Here is a 21639-nt window from a genome sequence, read left to right on the forward strand (position 1 = left end):
CTTTCTTATTTTTTTTCATTAACAGAAAACATGTTTTTATCGTGTACATGATGTTTTGAAGTACATATACATTGTGGAATGGTTAAATCTAGCTAATTAATAAATGCATTACCTCTCATAGTTATTTTTATGGTAAGATCATACATATAACATCCACTTTAATTTTTTTAAGAATATACTATTTGATCATTAACATACAATGGATCACTTGAAATTTATTTCTACTTGAATTATGTATCCTCTGATCAACTTCTCACCATCCTCCCCACCCCTTTTTCTAACTTCTTAGCCATGTATTTTAATTTCATATATACTTCAGAAAATATTATTGTTTTATATAATTGACATTTAGATTTACCACACACTTACCAATCTCTCTACCTTCCATTTACTCTTTGGTCTTTGATTTTCTATCTGGGGTCACTTGACTTCCACCTAATGTATACCCTTTAGAATTTTCTGTGGTAGTTAATACTCTGGTCTTGTTTATCTAAAAATCTTTTTATTTTGCCTTCATTTCTGAAGGATATATTCACTGGGCATAGTATTCTCAACTGGCATTTGTTTTATTTCAACACACTGAAGATAAAATTATTAGTATACTGTCTTCTGGCTTCCATTATTACTTATTAAGAAATTTTCTTCAGAATTAAATTATAAAATACCCAAAAAAGAAAAATCTGAGTGAATAATGTTAAATGGCACATAAAAACATTAAAACTTTTATATACTTACCATCTTATTTTTATCTTTAAAATTGTTAAACATTTTTGAAACAAATTGATATACTTGTAAACTCCTAGATAAGACTCATGAAAGATCACTGGCATATTCTGAAAAGCAGTTCAGAGAAAATGCCAGGTAGCCAAATGATCAGGATTAGCATTCATGGAAAACAAACAAAAAACCCTATATAAAGCTGTTTACTTCTACCCATGAAGTTTTCTTTGTAATGAAAAAAATATAAAAAACTAAAATTGAAAGAGAAGAAGTACATACCTGCCTTCTATATTCTAAAAGAGGGTCATATAGTTTCCACCCGTTTTCAGGGAATACTTCTTTATATTCAAAAGCAAACAGAGGCTACAAAAGAGTAAACAAAGTTAATAGCTTTAAAAGACATTTAAGAAGGTAATGAATGAGAAATGAGATATGTATCCTTACCATACCCAAAGTTTTAATTTGCTTATCTGCAAGAATACTTTGTATTGGCTTCCCTTTTTATATTGTTGTTTTAGTGTTTATTTTACAATTTTGAAATTTATTGGTTTTTTTACATATTTTTCAAACATATAGAAAAGCACAGACACCTACCAACAAAACTTACCAAATACTAACATATCATCATGTTTCTTTCAGATATATTTGGTATCTTTTGTAGGTTTACTTCTAAATAGTGAAAGATTACATTTAAAAAGACATCTTATGATATAATTAACTAGTTTGACATCACAGATACCAGCAGTTAAGCAACAATGAAGTTTATGCTACATTTTCTAAAACACACTAAATAAGGTTGTTATTTTTTGGCAAGCAATCTGCTTACCAAAAAAAAATTAATTTGTCCTTTTAATAGATGTAATGGCAAAAACAACTATGATACAAAAAAAGTTGAACTTGAGTCAGAAAACTGGTGTTGATTCCAAATTCTACTATCTACTAGCTGGGCTCTTGAGTTAACTGCTTACCTGACAATGGTTTCAATTCTAAAACAGGGATAAATAATATCTACCACGATAGGGCTACTATGGAAGTGAAATGAAATAAATAAGGAAGCCTAACACTGGTGACATACATAGTAGCAAATCAGTATTTGCCTACCCTTCCTTCCCAAATTGCCAGTCTTAACTGTCAGCTCCCAATTAAAAAGCAGATTTCAAATCCTAATGAAGACTACCACATAATGCTTTTCATAATGGGAATACCCTGGAAAGCCAGACCATATAATTACAGAATGTAAGTGCTGGAATGGACCTCAGAAATCAGCTAATCCAGCTTCCTTATTCATACCTGAATAAATTGGTTCAAGACATTAGATTAAACCTTCACTATTCATCTGGTTAAATGTCAAAGCAGGGATGTAAATGAAGAGACTCTAGATAGCCTAGACAAGTTTCTTGACACTACATCAATGATTATAATATGGATTTTCCAAAGAAAAGAAACATTTTACCAGGTTATTAGAGACAGGAAATGCATATTTCATTAGATTCTCAAATATGGATCTTCTCGTCCGCCCCTCAGGTTTATGAGCAAAACGTAAATTCCTAATATCCTAGAAAAGATTTAGGATCCAAGTTAATATTTTTATTTGTTCACTTTTTATTTAATTAATAAATAAGGTTCCTTGGAACTATCTTGTAAAATGTTAAGATGTGTGAATGTGGGATACAAAAACAAATCAGACAACAGCTCCTGGAGGCAGAATAATTATTATATTATATGTAACTATATACATATAGTATGCAATATATATTGTATAATTATTGGAAGAAATAAAAAGAAGCACAAGGCACTCTAATAGAAAGCAAAATTCAGAGGGCAGAGAATTTACCTATGCCTAAGTACTCAAGATAGGCCAGTGAAAAAGGTAGCATTTGTTGTAAGCACTGGAGATTAGAGATATTACATCTTAAGCTTGATATCATGACTGATACACACTATCAGCATATGTCCTTTCCCTGTCAAAGCCTATTTTCTGTCATGAATTTCTGTATTAATAAAACCTGCTTAGCTGTTATTACATTTCATACATATCTTCATTTCAATCGTGTCTGGTTATTATTTTTCTAATTACTATCCCTTGCCAAGATTCATTTCCATTGGACCTTCTCCTCATAAGTCCCCTGCTGCTAGAATAGGAACCAATCTCTGCCTAAAGGCCTTCCTTCACTCCACATCCAAGTACTTCCATCATCTACCAACACATTGACTCTGAACAGTTTGGTTGATATCATCTAGGCTCTACAGTCAGGATTATAGACCAAGGTTCCCTTCCATTATTTGTTCTCAAGTAGTTTTCTATGCTCAGGCTGAATGCAGATATTCATGCTCTGGTTTACTGATATCCTAATTGCATTTAGAAAAAAATTAGGGATTAAGAATAATTTCAAGACTATCTATTTTATTTACATGTTTTAACCTAAGCAGAATTCAAAATAGCTTTATTATACCTCGTTCTATAAGACTGAACTCAAAGACACTTCACTACAATGCACCTATGTACATGAGTAAGTAAAACAGTGTATTTTAAATCTGATCCAAAACTAGAATGATATCCTTACCTTCTTTTAAAGTAAATATGTGCAGGAACCTAAGCTGTTATCTTGTTTTCCCTCAGTAAATATCTTTACAACTAGTAGAGATATTCAGAATTACTCTGTTAACCACAGAGCTCTCTAAAAGTGCCATAGAATGGTCCCAACAGGCCGGGCATGGTGGCTCATGCCTATAATCCTAGCACTCTGGGAGGCTGAAGCAGGAGGATCATTTGAGCTCAGGAGTTCGAGACCAACCTGAGCAAGAGCGAGACCCCCGTCTCTACTAAAAAAACAAAAAAAAAAAAATAGAAAGAAATTGGCTGGACAACTAAAAATATATAGAAAAAATTAGCTGGGCATGGTGGTGCATGCCTGTAATCCCAGCTACTTGGGAGGCTGAGGCAGAAGGATCGCTTGAGCCCAGCAGTTTGAGGTTGCTGTGAGCTAGGCTGACGCCATGGCACTCTAGCCTGGGCAACAGAGTGAGACTCTGTCTCAAAAAAAAAAAAAAAAAAAAAGAAGAAGGGGCCCTACAAATGTTTGGGTTTATTGATAATGGTTTTGTTCCATGGAAAAATTATATTTAAAATGATCAAGATTTCAAAATCATCCTCTTTCACAATCTCTTATATTCTATATTCTATTTATTATTAGACTACAGAAAAGTAATCAGGAGACACCGTGCTTCACACATGGTTACACATGATTGACAGCAAGTACACTCACAGAGCCCTTCTGACTATAATGGAAAAAACAAAAATAATTACTAAATAATTCGCTTTGATACTAGATTCACAAAACTTCTAAGATTTGCATAGGAAAGTATCTTGAATTATACCTGTGCTGTTTCTTTTACTTTTGGTACTGGCAGAACAGCAAAAGAAAGGAGCAATGTAATCTAGAATTGAGATGCATACGGGTGTTAATTAGGACATAATAATGAGAACAGTGACCTGGAGAAGTGGTACGTGGTATAAAATACCTATGACTTAACAGTAAAAATCTAAGTTTCAATTAAAGAATGCCAGCAGATTAAAAAAAATAGGGAAGGTCTATAATATCAAGTTTTTCCCATCATTGTTTCAGAAGTAGAAAAATTATAAGAACTAGAAATAGAAAAAGATAGGCGATGATTAACATATGTATATTAGCAAAGTACTTTGCCTTAACTGCTCAGAACCTAATGTTTCTAATTTGTAAATTAAAGTTAATAATGTCTTTTGTGCCTGCCTCACGGAATCATAAATGAAGCTCAAAGTGAAATAATGAATGTGAAAGTACTTTATATCCTGTAAAGTACTATGCATCTTAAAGATGGTCATTATAAAAGTAAGTTGCTAATAAATTTCTGAGCATATCAAAATATGTAGACTGAACTGGGCCCAAAAGAATTAAGTCTAATTCATGAATCACCTTTTCTATTACTGCTAACTTTTGTTTTCTTCTACTTGGACAGCATTTCTAGTATGAAATCCATTTGATATTTTGGAAACAATTTTCTAAACCCAAGCTCTGTTTAACACAAAGCCTTACAGACCAAAGAAAATCAAATACACATTAAAACATTTACCTTGCACACAGTTTCTAGTCCATAAGAATTTTCACCTCGACTAGAAGCGCCACCGATTTTTTCTACTCTACTTATCACACCAAGAGAAGCATCTAAAACAAATGGGGGGTCCTAAAGGAAGGAAAGAAAAACAATTAAAACTGAGCAACTGATACTGTACAATTATAGCTGATAAAAATCTTACTCAGAAATTCTTTGATTAAAAATGAACAAAACTGGCTGCAAACAACATACACATGTACATACAAAAATCCAATCCAAGTCTTACCCGTTCCATGCTTTTGAAATATAATCTATAATTTGTGACAGTCAGAGTTCCTCGTACAGCACCAGTGAATGGACATATGTAAGTTACATCTTTGGCTGAAAAGGCAAAAAGTCCACAGTTTACTTTTTGTGGGCTATTAAAAACTGCTTTCTCATCTTATAAACTTATTCTAATTGCTAGTCTAATTTATGCTCAAAAATCACAGAATCAATGATTCCAAGAGACCTCCGAAGCCTAATCCAAGCTTCCAACCCTGCGCTAATCTGGGGAAGGAATGTAGAATTAAATGAGAAGGAGTGAAGATGTGGCGGGACATTTCTTCCCCTGAGACGTAAAAGAGATGGCTACTATCCTGGTTGGATCAAACAGATGTGGTGGTTGGAGTACTGGAGTAGCTAGGTGCTGGCAATGGTGGTAACCGTAGCAAACGTGTCATGGCGCAGTCACTGTTCATCGATCTCATCACAGTTTCCAGATGGCCTCACTAATCTCTTGATCTTCCCTGGCCACAGTCCAGTTTGTCAACATTCTTCTAAAAATGCAATACCCAAAACATATAATACCAGAAACTCCTGATCTGATTATATTTCTGGAAAAAATATTGTAGGTGACATGAAATGTATATGAAATATAATTTCTTAGAAAAATAATAGTACAAGAGGATATTATATTCCTGACCAAGCAGCGTATGTCCAACTTTGTAAGGAAATAATTCCAAATAATGCTTTATTAAATGATAAATGAATCTATATGCCATTTTGGTTTATAAAATATATACATTAATTGATTAAGCAGAAATCACTAGCTCAAAATATTATTTAAAATGGCAGAGTTCATAATTCCCAATACAAGGTTTTTATATCTTAAAATATTCATAAATTCCTGCTGTGTGATTACCACAGCAAATCAGCAAATAAAGGAACATCTTCATTGTTCCAAGGAAGTGAGCTGCAGTTCTGTGAGCAACAGCTTTCTAAGAACCTTTAAAAGGGCTTATAGGAAAACTTAGGGCCATGAAATATGTGTAATAAGGTATTGCAACTTCCTGACTTTGCTTCTTAGTCATCACTTTGAAGGACTGACTGCTTTGTATGGGATTTGCTTTGAGGCTGATCTTTTGAAAATCATTTCTAACCTTCAAAATGGTTCCCTTAGGAATGCTCAAGTAGGAGCTACATTTTTTAAATCGTTGTTTCTAATGCATGTTTCATTTAGAGGGAAGCTTTTAAAATTAAATAAACCCATCATTATATAAAGATATACAAACTTGCCTCACACACATTTTTTTCCCTTATGAATTTGTACCTCAACTAGGAAAGCTTTATTCAATGTTACTAAACAGATTTCTGGATTCCTTCCAGAGCCAGTTTTCTTACTCAAGCAAGAAAAATCAGTCTTATTCTTCTATATCCCACTATAGGATATGTCACCCTTGGTCCAAAGCTTCCTTTCTTATACCTTCCCTTTTATTCTAAAATCATAATATACATAAAAGTGCTTCTAAAATTGAAAGTACTATACAAACACAAGGGTTTATACCTGTGTTACTATTATTATCATTACTCTTTGTTCTGTTCCCTGTCTCATCTCTTCTCAGGCTAAGTCACTCTAAAGAGAAAAGTTATGCACAGCAGGTTTATAGCAAGTAGCAGGGAGACTGTGAGTTACCGGGAACCTTACCAGAATAAATGACAATAACAACTAGCATTAGTGATGTAGCACTCTAGAATTTTAAATTACTTTTCACCTGAGTGCCTTATTTAACTTTAACAACCCTTAAATATAGGAATATAATTATCTACAATTTTTAGATGAGAATATCAGAGCTCAGAAAAGTGAAATGAATTGCCGAACATTTCAGAACCAGTAACTGCTATGATTAAGACTTGAAACCAGTTCCCGTGACTAAGACTCTCTCTACCACATCATGCTTCCTCCTCTCCTATGGCAAAGCTAAGCCACTAACTCAGCACGGTCCATTTAACATCTTTCTCCTGTGTTAAAAGTTCAATCACTGCAGTCTGGAGATACCTCTACTCGTAATGCAGCCAGGCCATGATACTCTGAGACTGTTACTTTCCTGAGGCATTCTCTGTTGATGTTCCTAACACCACTTTCACTTTTTTAAAAAAAAATCTAAACCATAGATTTATGTATTATGCCAACTGAAAAATGCAAGGTCTTTTTTACATGAATGAATATATGCAAATTTACTCTAACCTTAGACTTTTTTCAATTAAATTTAATTTTTTTGCACAATAATCATCATGTACAGATAATTTTAAATTTTTTAAATCATATTTGGTATTCCTCTAAATTTTGCAATAATAATACTGCCTAGTGTTATAAAAAGATCTTAGATTTACTAACCCTCTCAAATTATCACTGAGATCACAGAGGAAGAATACATAATAGTTTCTGTGAGGTATGCCAAAATGACTTTGAAAATACATATCTATAAGGAGAAATAATAAATACATATAAATAAATGTAATACATATGAGTATGCAATCTGTGCAGAGAGACACAAAAACATGTGTCTAATCATTCTAAGTATTCTAAATAATAGAGAGAAGGGAAAGTCAATTCAGCCATAGGATCAGAGAAGTGCTCAAGGAACACAGGCATCAGAATTGTCCCCCAATGGCAGGTATCCTTTACATGGGTAGAGATGGTGACGAAGTACTTAATGCAAAAGAACCTAATCCAAGATACATACAGAAGTGGGGAAATAAAGTACATATTCCAACAAAGATATGTACAAAGTGTCTAGTCTGGCTCTCTCCAATTTATCTTGTGCCATACCCTCTCCATTCTTTAATTTCCCTCCCTCGTTCCTCTTTTCCCATATAATTGTAAAATGTTAGTGTTTACCAAAGCTATGTTCTTGGCATTCTTCTCACTCCATACACTCTATTATTTTCACCCTCCTATTTTCCACTAATATCCATGCACTGATTATTACCAAACATGGACCTCAAGCCTACATCTCCCTTAATATACATAAATATGTAGTATACATAAATATTATACCAAGTGCTCATAAAAACAAAGAAAAGAAGATAAATTTGTGAAATTCTTAGAGATTGACTCCTTCAGATCTGGTAATTGACTGGATATTAAGAGTTCAAAAAAAAGGAGCAGTCTAGGATGACAACCAGATTTCTAATTTGAGTCTATGGACAGCTGATATTGATGTCAACTGAGGGAGAGAATGCAAGAAAAAGAGTAAGTTTGGAGTTAAAGATGATAATTTCAGTTTTGGACCTGTTGGATATAAGGTTCCTATGCGATAGCCAAGGGCATATGTCTAAGACAGAGACATTTGTTTACATGTATTAGGACAAAGGTTTAGACTAGAAATACAAACTTTGGGGTCATCAGCTGATATATGGTAGGTGAAATTATTAATTTAGATATGATCAACTAAAAAGAATATATAGGAGGGAAAAGGGAAATGGGTCAAGGGTGAAGTCCTAGGGAATGTTGATTTTAAAGGAAGAAGAACCAACAAATGAGACTGAGTGGTAGCTCAACAGTCTTTAATAAGGCCGTATATCATAGTGGAAGCAGCATGGGCATTGGGTTCAGAATAAGAAAAAAGAAATTGTCACAATGCTGGATATAACTTTATTAGCTAGGTTATCTCCTTATGCCTTAGTTTCCTTATCTACAAAATGGGGCTAATATCCTTCTCAGAATATTACCCTGAGAATGACTGAGACAGTAAGTACCCTATAATGATAACTATTAACATTATATAATAGCCAATACTGAAAATATATATCTAACTCAGTAAATAGTTCAGCAGATCAAGAGCTTAGTGTATACAAAAGGCTGAGTGGGGAAAAAAAAAAAAGACTGGCAAGTTACTCAATCAAGAGTCAAGAGCAAGAAGAGACAAATACCATGCTAAGTGCTAAGGCACTAAATTTAGTAGGTAAAAATAACCCATTTAGAGGGTAGGTCCCCCTTTGGCTTGCTCATTTTCACACAAGGAAAGACACCTAGCCAAGGAAAATTAAGCATTTTTTAAATTCTTTAAAAATTCTTTAAAAAAATTATGATTGATAATAAAATGAAAGATGGTATCTACTTTAAGAAATCATTTACTTCATTCTCCTAACATATTACTTTATTTCTCAAAATCTGAGTATTTGCTAATTATTACACAGGTGACACAAAGCAAAAGCATGAGGACAAAAACACATCTTATATGCTCATTTTCAGTTTTCATATTTTAAGTTAATTAGACTGGAGAAAGGCATCTACATACAAATAGATGCAACTGGGATGAAAAATTTCACTCCAAATTGACCCGAGTTATTCCAAAAAGAAAAACATAAAGGAGGTAAACAATAGAAACATGTTTTAAGAAAAACTACTTGTATAGAGTGACAATTCAATGTTTTTATCTAGGCAATCCAGTATATGAATACAGTAATTGAAAATAATACAATTTCCCTAGACAGAATTCAGCAACAGTTAAAAAATAAGCCACCTACTTTCAAAGAAAGTAAAACAATTTTTTTTAGAAGGTTTTTAGAAGAGAAGCGGCAGAGTATAATTCGATTTGCATGTTTCCCAATAGTCCAAACACAAACACTACCAATAGGTGTAGGCCTTGGCTTGCAGAACACACTGAGAGGCTGGGAAGGCTGCAGGTAACGAGTGCTGCCAGACCCGAGGCATCTCCGACAGCCAGTTTGTTCTCTGTATGCTGAGAGCACTGAACAGTCTGCACAGTCAGAAAGGAGAAGGAAATTATACAAAAAATGCCATTACAGACCCATGTCTTTTATATTCTCTCCTGGAAGCAAGGGTGGTTCTTCCATTTCTGCTAATTTGTTAGACTCCCTCAGGACCTGGATTGGCGGGGAGGGGACAAGAAAAGAAATACTTTTTATTCAAAGGTGAATTTTTCACTCAAATTTCAACTGAGTATGCTTGCTCTTATTTCAAGTTATAACATCATATCATATACACTACTTTTGTTTATTTTTAATTTTTTTATTTTTAATTATTATGGGTACGTAATAGGTGTATATATTTATGGCGTACATGTGCTGTTTTGATGCAGGCATGCATAATATGTGAAACTGTTTTTCAAGAAAGCATTTACTAAGTGTCTAATTCATACCCAAACACTTTACATTTGCATACAAAAAACTTTACAACTTTTCACACTAAATCCTACCACAGCCTGACATAGTGGAGGTGTTATATCCTCATTTCACAGATAAGGAAAAAGAGGCCAAAAGTAGTAACTAATTTGTTCAAGATCACATAGCTACGTGCCAAAGTCTCAATTTGAATTATAGTTGTAATGGATTCCAAAGCCCATTCCCTTGCCATTAAGCCATGCCACAGTACATTTAAACTTGGATAAAATTAAGTGCTCATATAGATCTAATGTTTAGAGAATACAGAAATGATGTTAATAAAGAATCTTCTTGAAAAAGAGGTGTTAAATAAATTAAAATCATAACTGTTACTGAGTAGTTACCTTGTGAAGGATGCACTATATTCCAAGAATGCAGATACAGAAACAGTTTTCTAAAGGAGTTACAACTCAGACACAACACACACCCCAAGTTGTCACATGCTAAATATATTCTCTGATAGCTACCAAAAGCATTCCTCTCTCCTCCCTCTTTCATTATCAAAGAATAAGTTCCTTTCTCCAATCCCATCAACTCCTCAGCCCTCTGCAATCTGGCTTTGCCACCTAACCCAATCCCTTCTTGGAACATACTCTCTCCCCAATGCCTCTTCATTATTAAAGACCATAGACATTTCTCAGTCTTTATTTTTATCTCTCAGCCACATTTGACACTGTCTATACTTACTGCTTCTTGAAAGCACACAGTCTTGGCTAACCTCCTCCCTCTCTGCCAGTGGCCGTTCTTTGACAGTGGCCTTTACGTTCCTGTTCCTTTTCGTCACCCTCACTGTTCCTCAGTGGTTTGTCCTAGATTCATTTCTCACTTCGCTCAATTCCTGATGATTTCATACCTACCCATGACTTAAACTTACTTCAATCTATATAGCCAGCAGAGATTTTTCTCAGGCTTTAGTTCCACACATTGAACTGCCTCATGTCAATCCCCATCTGGATGTACCACAGGTATCTTGAACTTAATAGAAGTAAAGCTGATCTGTGTTCCATACTTAGCAAATGACACTACCATACATTTGGTTGTCTAAACCAGTGTTTGGGGACAGGACAAAGAGCAGTGGTCTCTGTGAGCAGATTCAGGCCTTCTTCAACCTTGATCGGTTTCATTATACTATGAACCAATACTACTAGAAGAAAGACTTTCAAACTATTTTTTAATTAGCTTTTGATCTTTATTTCCTTTCTTCCAAAGAGTAGAATTAAAGACCTCAAAAAAAAAGGTAAAAGAGAAGGAAAAACAAGGTATTACCATTGCCATAAAGCTCACCTTTTACAGGGCTTCAAAATGGGTTTAGATGTCTCCTCTGCATGAGTTCCTGTCTCACACTTACCACACCTCTCTAACTGCCTTTCAGGCCTTTTCCCTACTCCTAGAGAAGAGACACCATACCTTACATACTTTTAGATACACAATAGAAACACAACATGAGCCGCGTATGTTAAGTTTTAATTTTCTAGTAGTCACATTCAAAAAGGTAGAAACAGGCAAAATTAATTTTAATTACATTCTTTTTTTTTTGTACTTAAGCCTTCAGTATCCAGGGTGTATTTTATACATACAGCACATCTCAACTCAGACCAGCCATATTTCAAGTGCGCGACAGCCACATGTCCAGTGGGCCCTGTATTGGGCAGTACGAATATAATGAATCTGACTCTTCCTGATGATCAAGTCATGCCCTAGTTTAAGAAAGTGTCTTAGGGAGGATTAGACAAAAGAGACAGACATTATTGCCGCAGTCCAATGCTCATCTAAGGCCAATAACTAAGACCTACGAACAAATTAACTTTAAAGGTCATCTTTTTTAAATACTATATACTTGCCTGTCTTTTGTGTAGTTATAAAAGAAGGAAAAGGAAGGAAGAGAGGTAAAGAGGGAGGATCAACCTATGAAGATGGGAGGGGGAAAAAAACAAGATAAAAACCTGCAATATGCAAAAATACAGACTTCCTGCATGCAAATCCTGACTGTGCCATAAACCAGCTAAGTATTCTTAGGCAAGGTGTTCAACTTCTCTAAGCCTCAATTTCCCCATCTATAAAATGATAATAATTACAGTGTCACAAAATAGGGTTATAAAAATTAAATGAGTTAACACATTTAAAGTATTTCTATCAGTGTTAGCACATAAGATGTATTTAATAAGTGTTGACTATTAGTAATAATAAAAATTCATAGTAACTGATTGCCAGAATCTGCTAATAATTTCTACTAATTATGAAAGCAAGAGAATTAGATCAAAAAATACAAATAATAATTAGCACACAGTACACTGAAAAAAAAATCAAACAATGCTGCATATGTGAAAGATCACACAGGAAGATGCTTTATCCTTCCCCCACACAGGAAGATGCTTTATCCTTCCCCCAGTCTGCCACCTCACCCAGAAATATAAAGATTATGTCACTTGCAAAGCTGGGCTGTAGTTCCTATATTGCACAGGTATACCTTCTTGTGGCTGGTACAGTACTATTCTCCACCATCTCCTCTCTTTTTGTATTTCCATATTCAGAAGGAACTTGTAACCCCCAGAAAATGTGTGTTGTATATAGAAGAGAGGAGGGTAGTTCTGGCAAAGGCTCACAGTAACATGGGAGGTATAATCCTCATAAGTAAAGCTTTATAAAATGAGAAAAGAAGTCAGAAAACTCATGCAAGTAGCACATATTGAGAACCATGGGCTTTTCTCTGACCAGAATGTCAAAGAGCAAGGCAATGAATAGAAGCAATGCAATGCAAGATCCCATCTTTGTCCAGCAGAGCTGTATAAGATGACAAACTTTTAACAATATGCATACAATAGAGGTTATATATAAACAACTCACTCTACAGTTGAAGATATGAACAAGAACTCCAAGTAGCACCCAAGTGAACAGAGCAGGGACAAGAGCAATCTAGACCCTGTGTTTGTTGATAAACACTGGTTCTGAACAAATCTACTCTTAAGCAAACAGAAGAGAAAAAATAGGCCTAGAGAAAAGATTATTTGACAAAGAAAAGGGAATATCAGCCTAAAGCTTAAGAAAAAAAAAAAAAGAACACAGTCTTCTGAAAATAATTCCCTATAGACACTGGTAGAAGCATGTATCAGGTACTTGACATATGCCAAAGAAAATATGCCATATTTCCTGAGAAACAGGAACAGAGAGCCACAAGGGGAGACACACTGAGATAAGAAAAATGGGTGAGATAAGGAATGATTACAAGAAAATTTTAAAATGTAATAGCAGAAATAAAATCTGTATGGAGTTAGTAAAGAATTGAATCGATCATTCAGAAAACAGCATTAAGGTTAAGGGCAAACATGAAAAGTGCTGTAAGAATTTGAAGGAAAAGAACAAAGATAAAATCATTAGGAAAAATAATAAAAAAAGAAAATAATTCTATTTTCAAAAAGAAAAAAATCAAAACAAAAAGAGCAAAAATCCAATATATAACTGAAGAATATGCTTTTGAACAGAATAAATATTTTCCAGTTTACGATGTTCTACACAAAATCAATGAACAGAGACATACCTAGGTGAGCCTTGGCAAATTTTTTTGAACTACAAGAATTAAAAAACAAACTATAAGAATATAGGCAGGAAAAAAATGAAGAGAAATTACCTTCAAAGGAAGCAAGATCAGACTAGCTTCAGATTTATCTATAATACCATATTCTAGAAGATAATAACAAAATGTCATCAGAGCTGTGAAGGAAAATGCTTCTGCAATGTGTTTAATGGCAACGGGAAGTCATTCTCAAATATTCAGGTCTCAGAAAATATAACCCAGAAGTCCCTTTTTTGAAAGAAGAAGAAAAATTACCTGAAGCTGCAATTAGCTAAAAAAAAAAAAAAAAAAGGAATCAAAATTAAAATACACAATTGTGGTGTACGGTGAAGATGCAGGTTTCATATCCTAAGTACTTCCCCCTCATTCACTACCACCATGCTAACCTCTGAGTCTTAGTTTTATCATTCATATTATTAACATAATATTAATATCTACCTTATAGGTTTGCAACTAGGAAATAAGATAATTGTACCATAAATAGATTTGCAAAATACTGTTAAAATGTAAGAAATACAGTGTCTGATTTATGATGGTTCAAATTATGATATTTTCAATTTATAACAGATTTATCTGGATATAATCCCATCGTAAGTCGAGAAGCATCTGTACTTATTATTCACTTAACAGAAGTATGAACAGAAGTTTTCACTGTCTGTTATCACAACACCCTATTCACATGGTGCTTTGTTCCTCCGCTTTAAAATATACAAGGGATTAATATTTGAGACAGCATGTCACACAGGGAACCATAGATCTTTCTCTTTGTCTCTCTTTCTGATTCTTAAATTACTAAATTCTAGATTTAGCTACAGAATCGTAAGCATCTGACTGTTCCAAAGAAAGCAGCAAATCTTTTCCCTTTCTTTCAATACTTATAAAGGCTGAGGAAACAGCAGGAATATTCTAAGAGTCTAGTACAACTTGCAAAAATCACTAAAATAAAAAAAAAACTTTAATGTTTGCCTGAGAGAATAAAGAAGATGGCTTGAGAAATAAAAATGGAGTGAAAATTTAGGGTATCCTAGTGAAAGGCTTCAAAAAAAGGGTAAGGATTTTGAAACATTATACTAAGGAAGCCTTCAGCAAGAGAGTCCATATGGTATGAGTCCAATTATATGAAATTTCACAACAGAAAAACTAACCTATAGTAGGAAAAAAAAAACCTCAGAATAGTGGTTGCTATCAGGGTGAGCTGGGAGTACGGACTGAGAAGGGCATGAGGAAAATATGTGGAGTAATAACAAGTTCTTGATATGGATTTGGGTTATACTTTCTAAACTCACAGAATATACACTTAAGATTTCTGCATTTCATTAGATATAAATTTTATATTGAAAGAAAAACTATATATAATATTTAGCTCTAGCAAATGATTTGCATGCTGAAGTATTTAGTTGGAAACGTACTGATGTCTGCAACTTACACTTTGAAATGCATCAAAAAGTAAGCTGGCCGAACAGATGGATAGAGGAATAGATAGGTGACGGAGGTGAGATAAAAACAAGTACAGTAGAATGAAATGTTAATGGCAGAAACTTGGCTGTGTATTCAGAAATTTTTGTAACAAAATATTGGAGAGAAGGTAAGAATTTTAAATTTGACTAGTCATGTAAAAAAATAAAATCACTGCAGGCCTTTGATAGAGGCAGATGGCACGGTCAAGAAGGGCACAAAACTGAACATGATAAAGACGAAATGATTATCTAGGACAGAAATAGCAAAATCCCGGATTAGTGTGTGACAGTAGAAATAAAGAGGAATATGATACATTGGAAAAAGTGATCAAATTTGACCCTAGGCTTTTAAAAAAAACAAAAGCCAATTGTATAAATAATACTTGATGATTTTACTTGAAAGGAATTGCAGCTCAGTATGCCAGCAATGGAAGAAAAGAGAAATGCGCATTCAATGAAGAAATAAAATGAGGTCAAAACAAGTGGGGCAACTCAAAAGCACCAGAGCCTACCTTCCAAAAATGGGGGTTGGGGAACTAAGAGAGCAAAGACAGACTGATCCATTAGGTTTTTCTGCCTTCACATGGAAATACCTTTAGTGGAGAATAAGTTATACAACCCTCAGATGTGAGAGGAGAAGAGAAATTCACTGCTAGAGAAATTCCCTGGAATACATTAAACATTTTCCCTTACTGGGCCAAAATAATGTTACCAACAGGGTATCCAACCTATTTCCAATCAGATGCAATAGAACCCTGTCTGCCTCTGAGCTCTGGCTATATCAATAGGTAAGATTATACAACATTTAATACAACATTTAATCCTTTCCCACAGGACAACATTTAATCCTTTATTACTATCAAGAAGAGTCATTAATCTTATTAAAATCTTACTTATAAACAAAAAACCACAAGATTCAAACCTATAATTCTATTTTTAATCCCTAATACATAATCAGGTTGGTTTTGCTCTCTCCTCAACCCTGATTTTCTTCCATGCTCTCTTCAACAAATTATTTTCAAACTGCTCAGTAATTTTCCATGTGACTTTAACCTCCCTCTTCCCTCTTTCTCTCTCTCCCTCCCTTTCTCTCCAGGCCCTACCCCCTCCCCCCAACGCACAATTAGGAAATTACTATAAAGGAAATTCAGAAGCCTTGACCTGGAAGTTGGCAAGTTTATGAGTCAATTTTCACAAGGAATGGTCAGATGGTAGAAAAACTGGAAAGAATTTTTCTGAAATCTGCAAAACACTAAATAATAATCATCTGAAAGAGAAAAATGAGTCTATAAAAGTTACAAACTATCCTCCACAGTTTTTTAATATACGAAAATGAAGAAAAAATAATAAACTTACTTTTCACTGGATAATTCTAAAGAAAATTATTTACATTAATTATATTTTATTTTACTTTTTATACAACTCCACTGACAAACCACAAAGTGGGCAAATGAACCACACAAACAAAAATCCTAACAGGGTAGATCCACAGACTGGCATGTGGGATAGATCTTATTGGTTACACATTTAAAAGTACATCCAAATTCGAGCACAGGGAAGCCCTTTCTTTTTAGGACACAGTCAAGGACAATTTGGTTTTCAGATGAAACCACAATTACCAAAAACTGGACAAGATTACATCACCTTTGATGATTCAACAACAACAACAACGAAAGATGAATATCTAAAGAAGAACCATCTGGAAAGCCTCATTTCATGCTATGGGCTGAACTGTGCCCTCTAATAAAGAAGTTGTTGAAGTCCTAACTGCCAGTACCTCAGAATGTGACCTTATTTGGAAATAGTGTTATTGAAGATAGAATTAGTTAAGATGAGGTCATGCTGGAGTAGGGTGGGCTCCTAACTCAGTATAAGTGGTGTCCTTACAAGTCGACAGCCATGTGAAGACACAGGGGAAATGCAATGTTAAAATGGAAGCCGACTGAACTGATGCATCTGCAATCCAAGGAACACCAATGAATGTTGGCCTTCACCAGCAGCTAGGAAAGAGGTATGGAACAGATTCTCCCTCAAAGCCTTCTCGGTTGGCAGGAACCAACCCTGCCAACACCTTGATTTCAGATTTCTAGCATCTATACCTGTCAGAGAATAAATTTTTGTTGTTTTAAGACACCCAACTTGTGGCACTCTGTTACAGCAACCCTAAGAAACTAATACACCTAATATCAAGAAAAGCTTTCAAATTTTAATCTTAAAATACAAGTTGTTCGTAACTGTCAAAATTTGGAAGCAACCAAAATATTCTTCAGTAGGTGAATGGATAAACAAACTTGGTACATCCATACAAAGGAATATTATTCAGTGATAAAAAGAAACGAACTATCAAGCCATAAAAAGGAAACTTAAAAGCTTATTGGTAGGTGAAAGAAGCCAGTCTGAAAAGGCTATTTATACTGGATGATTCCAACTACATGACATTCTGGAAAAGGTAAAAGTATGGAGACAGAAAAAGATCTGTGATTGCCAGCTGTTCAGGGAGAGGGAGGGAGGGACAAATAAGGGGGAAAGGGGATTTTTAGGGCACTGAAACTATTCTAAATGACACAGTAACATAAATACATGCTGTTACAGTTTATCAAAACCCATAGAATATACAGCACAAAACACCAACCCTAATGCAAACTATGGACTTTAGTCATAATAATGTATAATATTGGTTCATCAGTTGTAACAAATGTACCACACTACTCACGATGCAAATAATAGGGGAAACTGGGGTCAGGGGTGGGGAGGCAGTAATGTGGAAATTATCTGTACTTTCCAGTAAATTTTTCTGTAAACCTAAAACAGTTCTAAAAGAATAAAGTCTATTAATTTTTAAAAAATACAAGCTGCTCCTAAAACACATAGATAATATGTTGAGTATGTAACAGTTCTTGACAAGGTACAATCAATTCAATAAAAGTCCTTCAATACATAAATCCAGTAAATATTAATAAAAGTTCCTTCCCTTTTGTGTAAAAACCTCTACAAGAAATTCTGTATCTCTAAAGAGTAACACATTATTATATACATCAGCATAGTCATGCTTTACTGCTTCCTCAACCCTCATATTCAATTTATTTCCAACTCCTATCATGTCTCTGTCACCTCCACTCCCATACCCCTAACATAACCCCACTTTTCCATGCCCACTGCTTATCACACTAGCTCTACACCTTCTGATGTGTTCTTCTGAGGTATCCTTCAGTGGTCCTCAAATTTTTGAACTTCGACACCAGTAAAAATGCAAATAGAACTTTGGGGGATTGACACGGGGCTGCAGATTTTTTTTTTTATTATTGACGACATTAAAATAACAACTACCATCTATAACAACATCATTTCATAAAAGAAAGAAGATTTTTAAAACCGAAAAGTTAGGATAAAATCTTATAATAAAGGACAGTTCTTTCCATTAAAGAATGGTTCAGGCCGGGAGCGGTGGCTCACGCCTGTAATCCTAGCACTCTGGGAGGCCGAGGCGGGCTGATCGCTCAAGGTCAGGAGTTCGAGACCGGCCTGAGCAAGAGTGAGACTCCGTCTCTACTAAAATTAGAAAGAAATTAATCAGACAACTAAAAATACATAGAAAAAAAATTAGCCAGGCATGGTGGCGCATGCCTGTAGTCCCAGCTACTCGGGAGGCAGAAGGATCACTTGAGCCCAGGAGTTTGAGGTTGCTGTGAGCTAGGCTGACGCCATGGCACTCTAGCCCAGGCAACAGAGTGAGACTCTGTCTCAAAAAAAAAAAAAAAAAAAAAAAAAATTAGCTAGGCATGGTGGCGCATGCCTGTAGTCCCAGCTACTCGGGAGGCAGAAGGATCACTTGAGCCCAGGAGTTTGAGGTTGCTGTGAGCTAGGCTGACGCCATGGCACTCTAGCCCAGGCAACAGAGTGAGACTCTGTCTCAAAAAAAAAAAAAAAGAATGGTTCATAATAGATTATGTACGAAAAACATAAAATAGAAGATAGGAAGATACAATATTATCTCAATTACTTTCATTTTGCCTCATACCAAAAAGAATATCATCATAAATTGGCCCAGTTAATGTACTGCTTTTAGAAAACCATTATTCATTTAAGTGCTCACAACATCCCTGAAAGATAAATAGTATTCGTAAGCCCATTTATAAATGGGGTAATTGACTCTTACAGAAGTTAAGCAACTTTTCCAAGCTGACATATATCTCCCAACAGCAGCTGGACTTGAACAGGTATGTCTGATCATACTCAGACTATGATCATGACATGATAGCATCCGGAACAGGCAACTGATATGAAGGACCAAAGCAAAGATGTAGGAGACATCCATAAAAAGATGATATTAATAGTTAATAAAGGAAGAAGGGGACAGGGGAAGCAAGGAATGAAGGATACATCTGGGTCACCCCACTTAGATGAGGAGAAAGAACAGCAAAGTACACAGAGGAGGGGCAGGCAGACAAGAAATGAACCACAAATTGTCACCAAGTCTGAAACCTGGAATCATTGCCTTTGACTCCTCTTCTCTCCCTAATCTGCAACATTCAGGCAGCTTTGTACATGTTACATTCATATATATACATATATATATATTTTTTCAAATCTGTCTTTTACCAGACATTATGCCATTACCCTAATATATGCCCTTTATCAACTTTTACTTGGAATTATTCAAACAGCCTCCAAACATGTCTCCTTGTTTCCACTCTACCTGCCCCTAAGAAACATATTTCTTATGTTTATGTACATAAACATATACCTGTTTACGTACCCATAGCCTCTTCTATGCCTCCACCCACTATCCCCAACAGGTGGGAAGTTATTAATCACACTGTTCTGTCATTGGATTTTTAACCTATCTGAAATATCTTTCATATCCACGCACACAAATCCACTTCTTTCAGACTGCACATATTCAATTGCAACCATAAAATAATTTAAATAACCATCCCCCATCCCCCACCACTGAAGGCATTTATGTTATTTCCAGACTTTTGTCATTACAAGCTTAAAATTCATCTTGTCAGATTTTAACCATATTATTGATGGAATAAGCAAAGATTAAAATCTGAACAATATTGAGCCTTTCTGGTTAAAAATAAGGTATATCTTTCCATTTATTTAAGTATTCATTTATGTTGCTCAGCAGAGTTCTAAAGTTTCTTTATATAGTTTCTACATATTTCTTGAGTTTATTTCTGAATGTTTTATATTTTTAATTGTTATTATAAATAGAATCTTTCCTACCGTCATATAAGTATTTTTATAAAAGAAAGCTATTAATTCAAACACAAATTTTGCCTTTTAGTGTACCTTGTAATTTTTTGTTGGAAGTCAGACATGATGTACTAGGTAAAAAGAACTGAGGTAAACAGGCCTTTAGTGATGTGGTGGCAAGGGGGTGGGAGAAGGGGAATTAGAGGAAACATTCTTAGGTCCTGCGGTTCAACTCCTAATCTTTTGGTGAGCCTGCTCCCCTGGGCTATGACATTCATGAGTGCTTCTCCATTTTCTACCCAGCCCCCTTAGGTAAGACAGGATGGCTAACAGATGCTGGAGTTTTTATTTCCCTTTCCCCATGTGGAAAACTAGATAGGAGTTTGACATTTCCCTTCCTTCATGCTCTGACAAAATCCCAGTAGGTTACACTCTGGTAAAATGGTTTCTTCTGCCATGTTAAGAACAGAATGCTCTGGGTATATTTCAGAATGCCTGCTTTTTCCTCTCTCCCTGCAGGAAGCAGGAGGTTTTTATCAATCTTCACTGTAAGAATTTGGTAGAGCTCCTGAAGGTAAAACTCACAAAAGTAGGAGGGCACCCATAAGACTGGAACCCCTGGAGTTTTTAACTCTCAGACTTTTCTACAGTGAGACTACAGCAATTCATCAATTACCATTTAAAGTTTTCCTACCCTAGTACTTGTTCCTGCAACGGTCTCTATTGATGGGTTTCTGCTCCAGTAAGTGGTGATTCTATGTATCTGCATGTCTCTCTCAATCAACTATTTGCCCTGTGACCTTGGCAGATCTAAGAAGGGTTGTTAATTTTCAACTTGTTTATCTTTTTGCTTGTTATTAGAACAGAATGACAACTTCCAAGCTCTTTTTTGTAACTAGCCACCTGATTAAAGTCTTTGTAATAATTTTCATTTGATTATCTTGATTTCCAGGTAAAAATAATGCTTATCTTGTCTCTCTTTTCAATAATATGCCTCTCATGTATTTCTCTTAACTAATTTCATCAGATAGTACTTATAAACAATACTAAATAACACTGGCATGATAACTGATATCCTTGTCTTATTCCTTAATGGAATTATTTCTAGGGTTTTCATATTTTAATATTAAGCACAATTTTTGTTTGTTT

The 21639-nt window shown here is 34.9% G+C and overlaps 1 protein-coding gene across 2 annotated transcripts in view; it reads right to left on the reverse strand.

The window, feature by feature from the left end:
* The window catches only part of MTMR2 (myotubularin related protein 2), a 97049-nt gene that overhangs the window by 29363 nt on the left and 46047 nt on the right, over positions 1-21639 (reverse strand). For both annotated transcript variants that reach the window (XM_012660073.1, XM_012660072.1), the window contains 5 exons: positions 9888-9963; positions 5099-5193; positions 4831-4941; positions 2174-2275; positions 1000-1083 (listed from right to left, as the gene is read on the reverse strand). In XM_012660073.1, coding sequence (XP_012515527.1) covers positions 1000-1083; positions 2174-2275; positions 4831-4941; positions 5099-5193; positions 9888-9933 — 438 coding nt within the window. In that variant the 5' untranslated portion in view covers positions 9934-9963. The remainder of the gene's footprint in view (positions 1-999; positions 1084-2173; positions 2276-4830; positions 4942-5098; positions 5194-9887; positions 9964-21639) is intronic.

The sequence above is a fragment of the Propithecus coquereli genome, unplaced genomic scaffold (genome assembly GCF_000956105.1).
Source record: "Propithecus coquereli isolate 6110/MARCELLA unplaced genomic scaffold, Pcoq_1.0 Scaffold65, whole genome shotgun sequence".
NCBI lineage: Eukaryota > Metazoa > Chordata > Mammalia > Primates > Indriidae > Propithecus > Propithecus coquereli.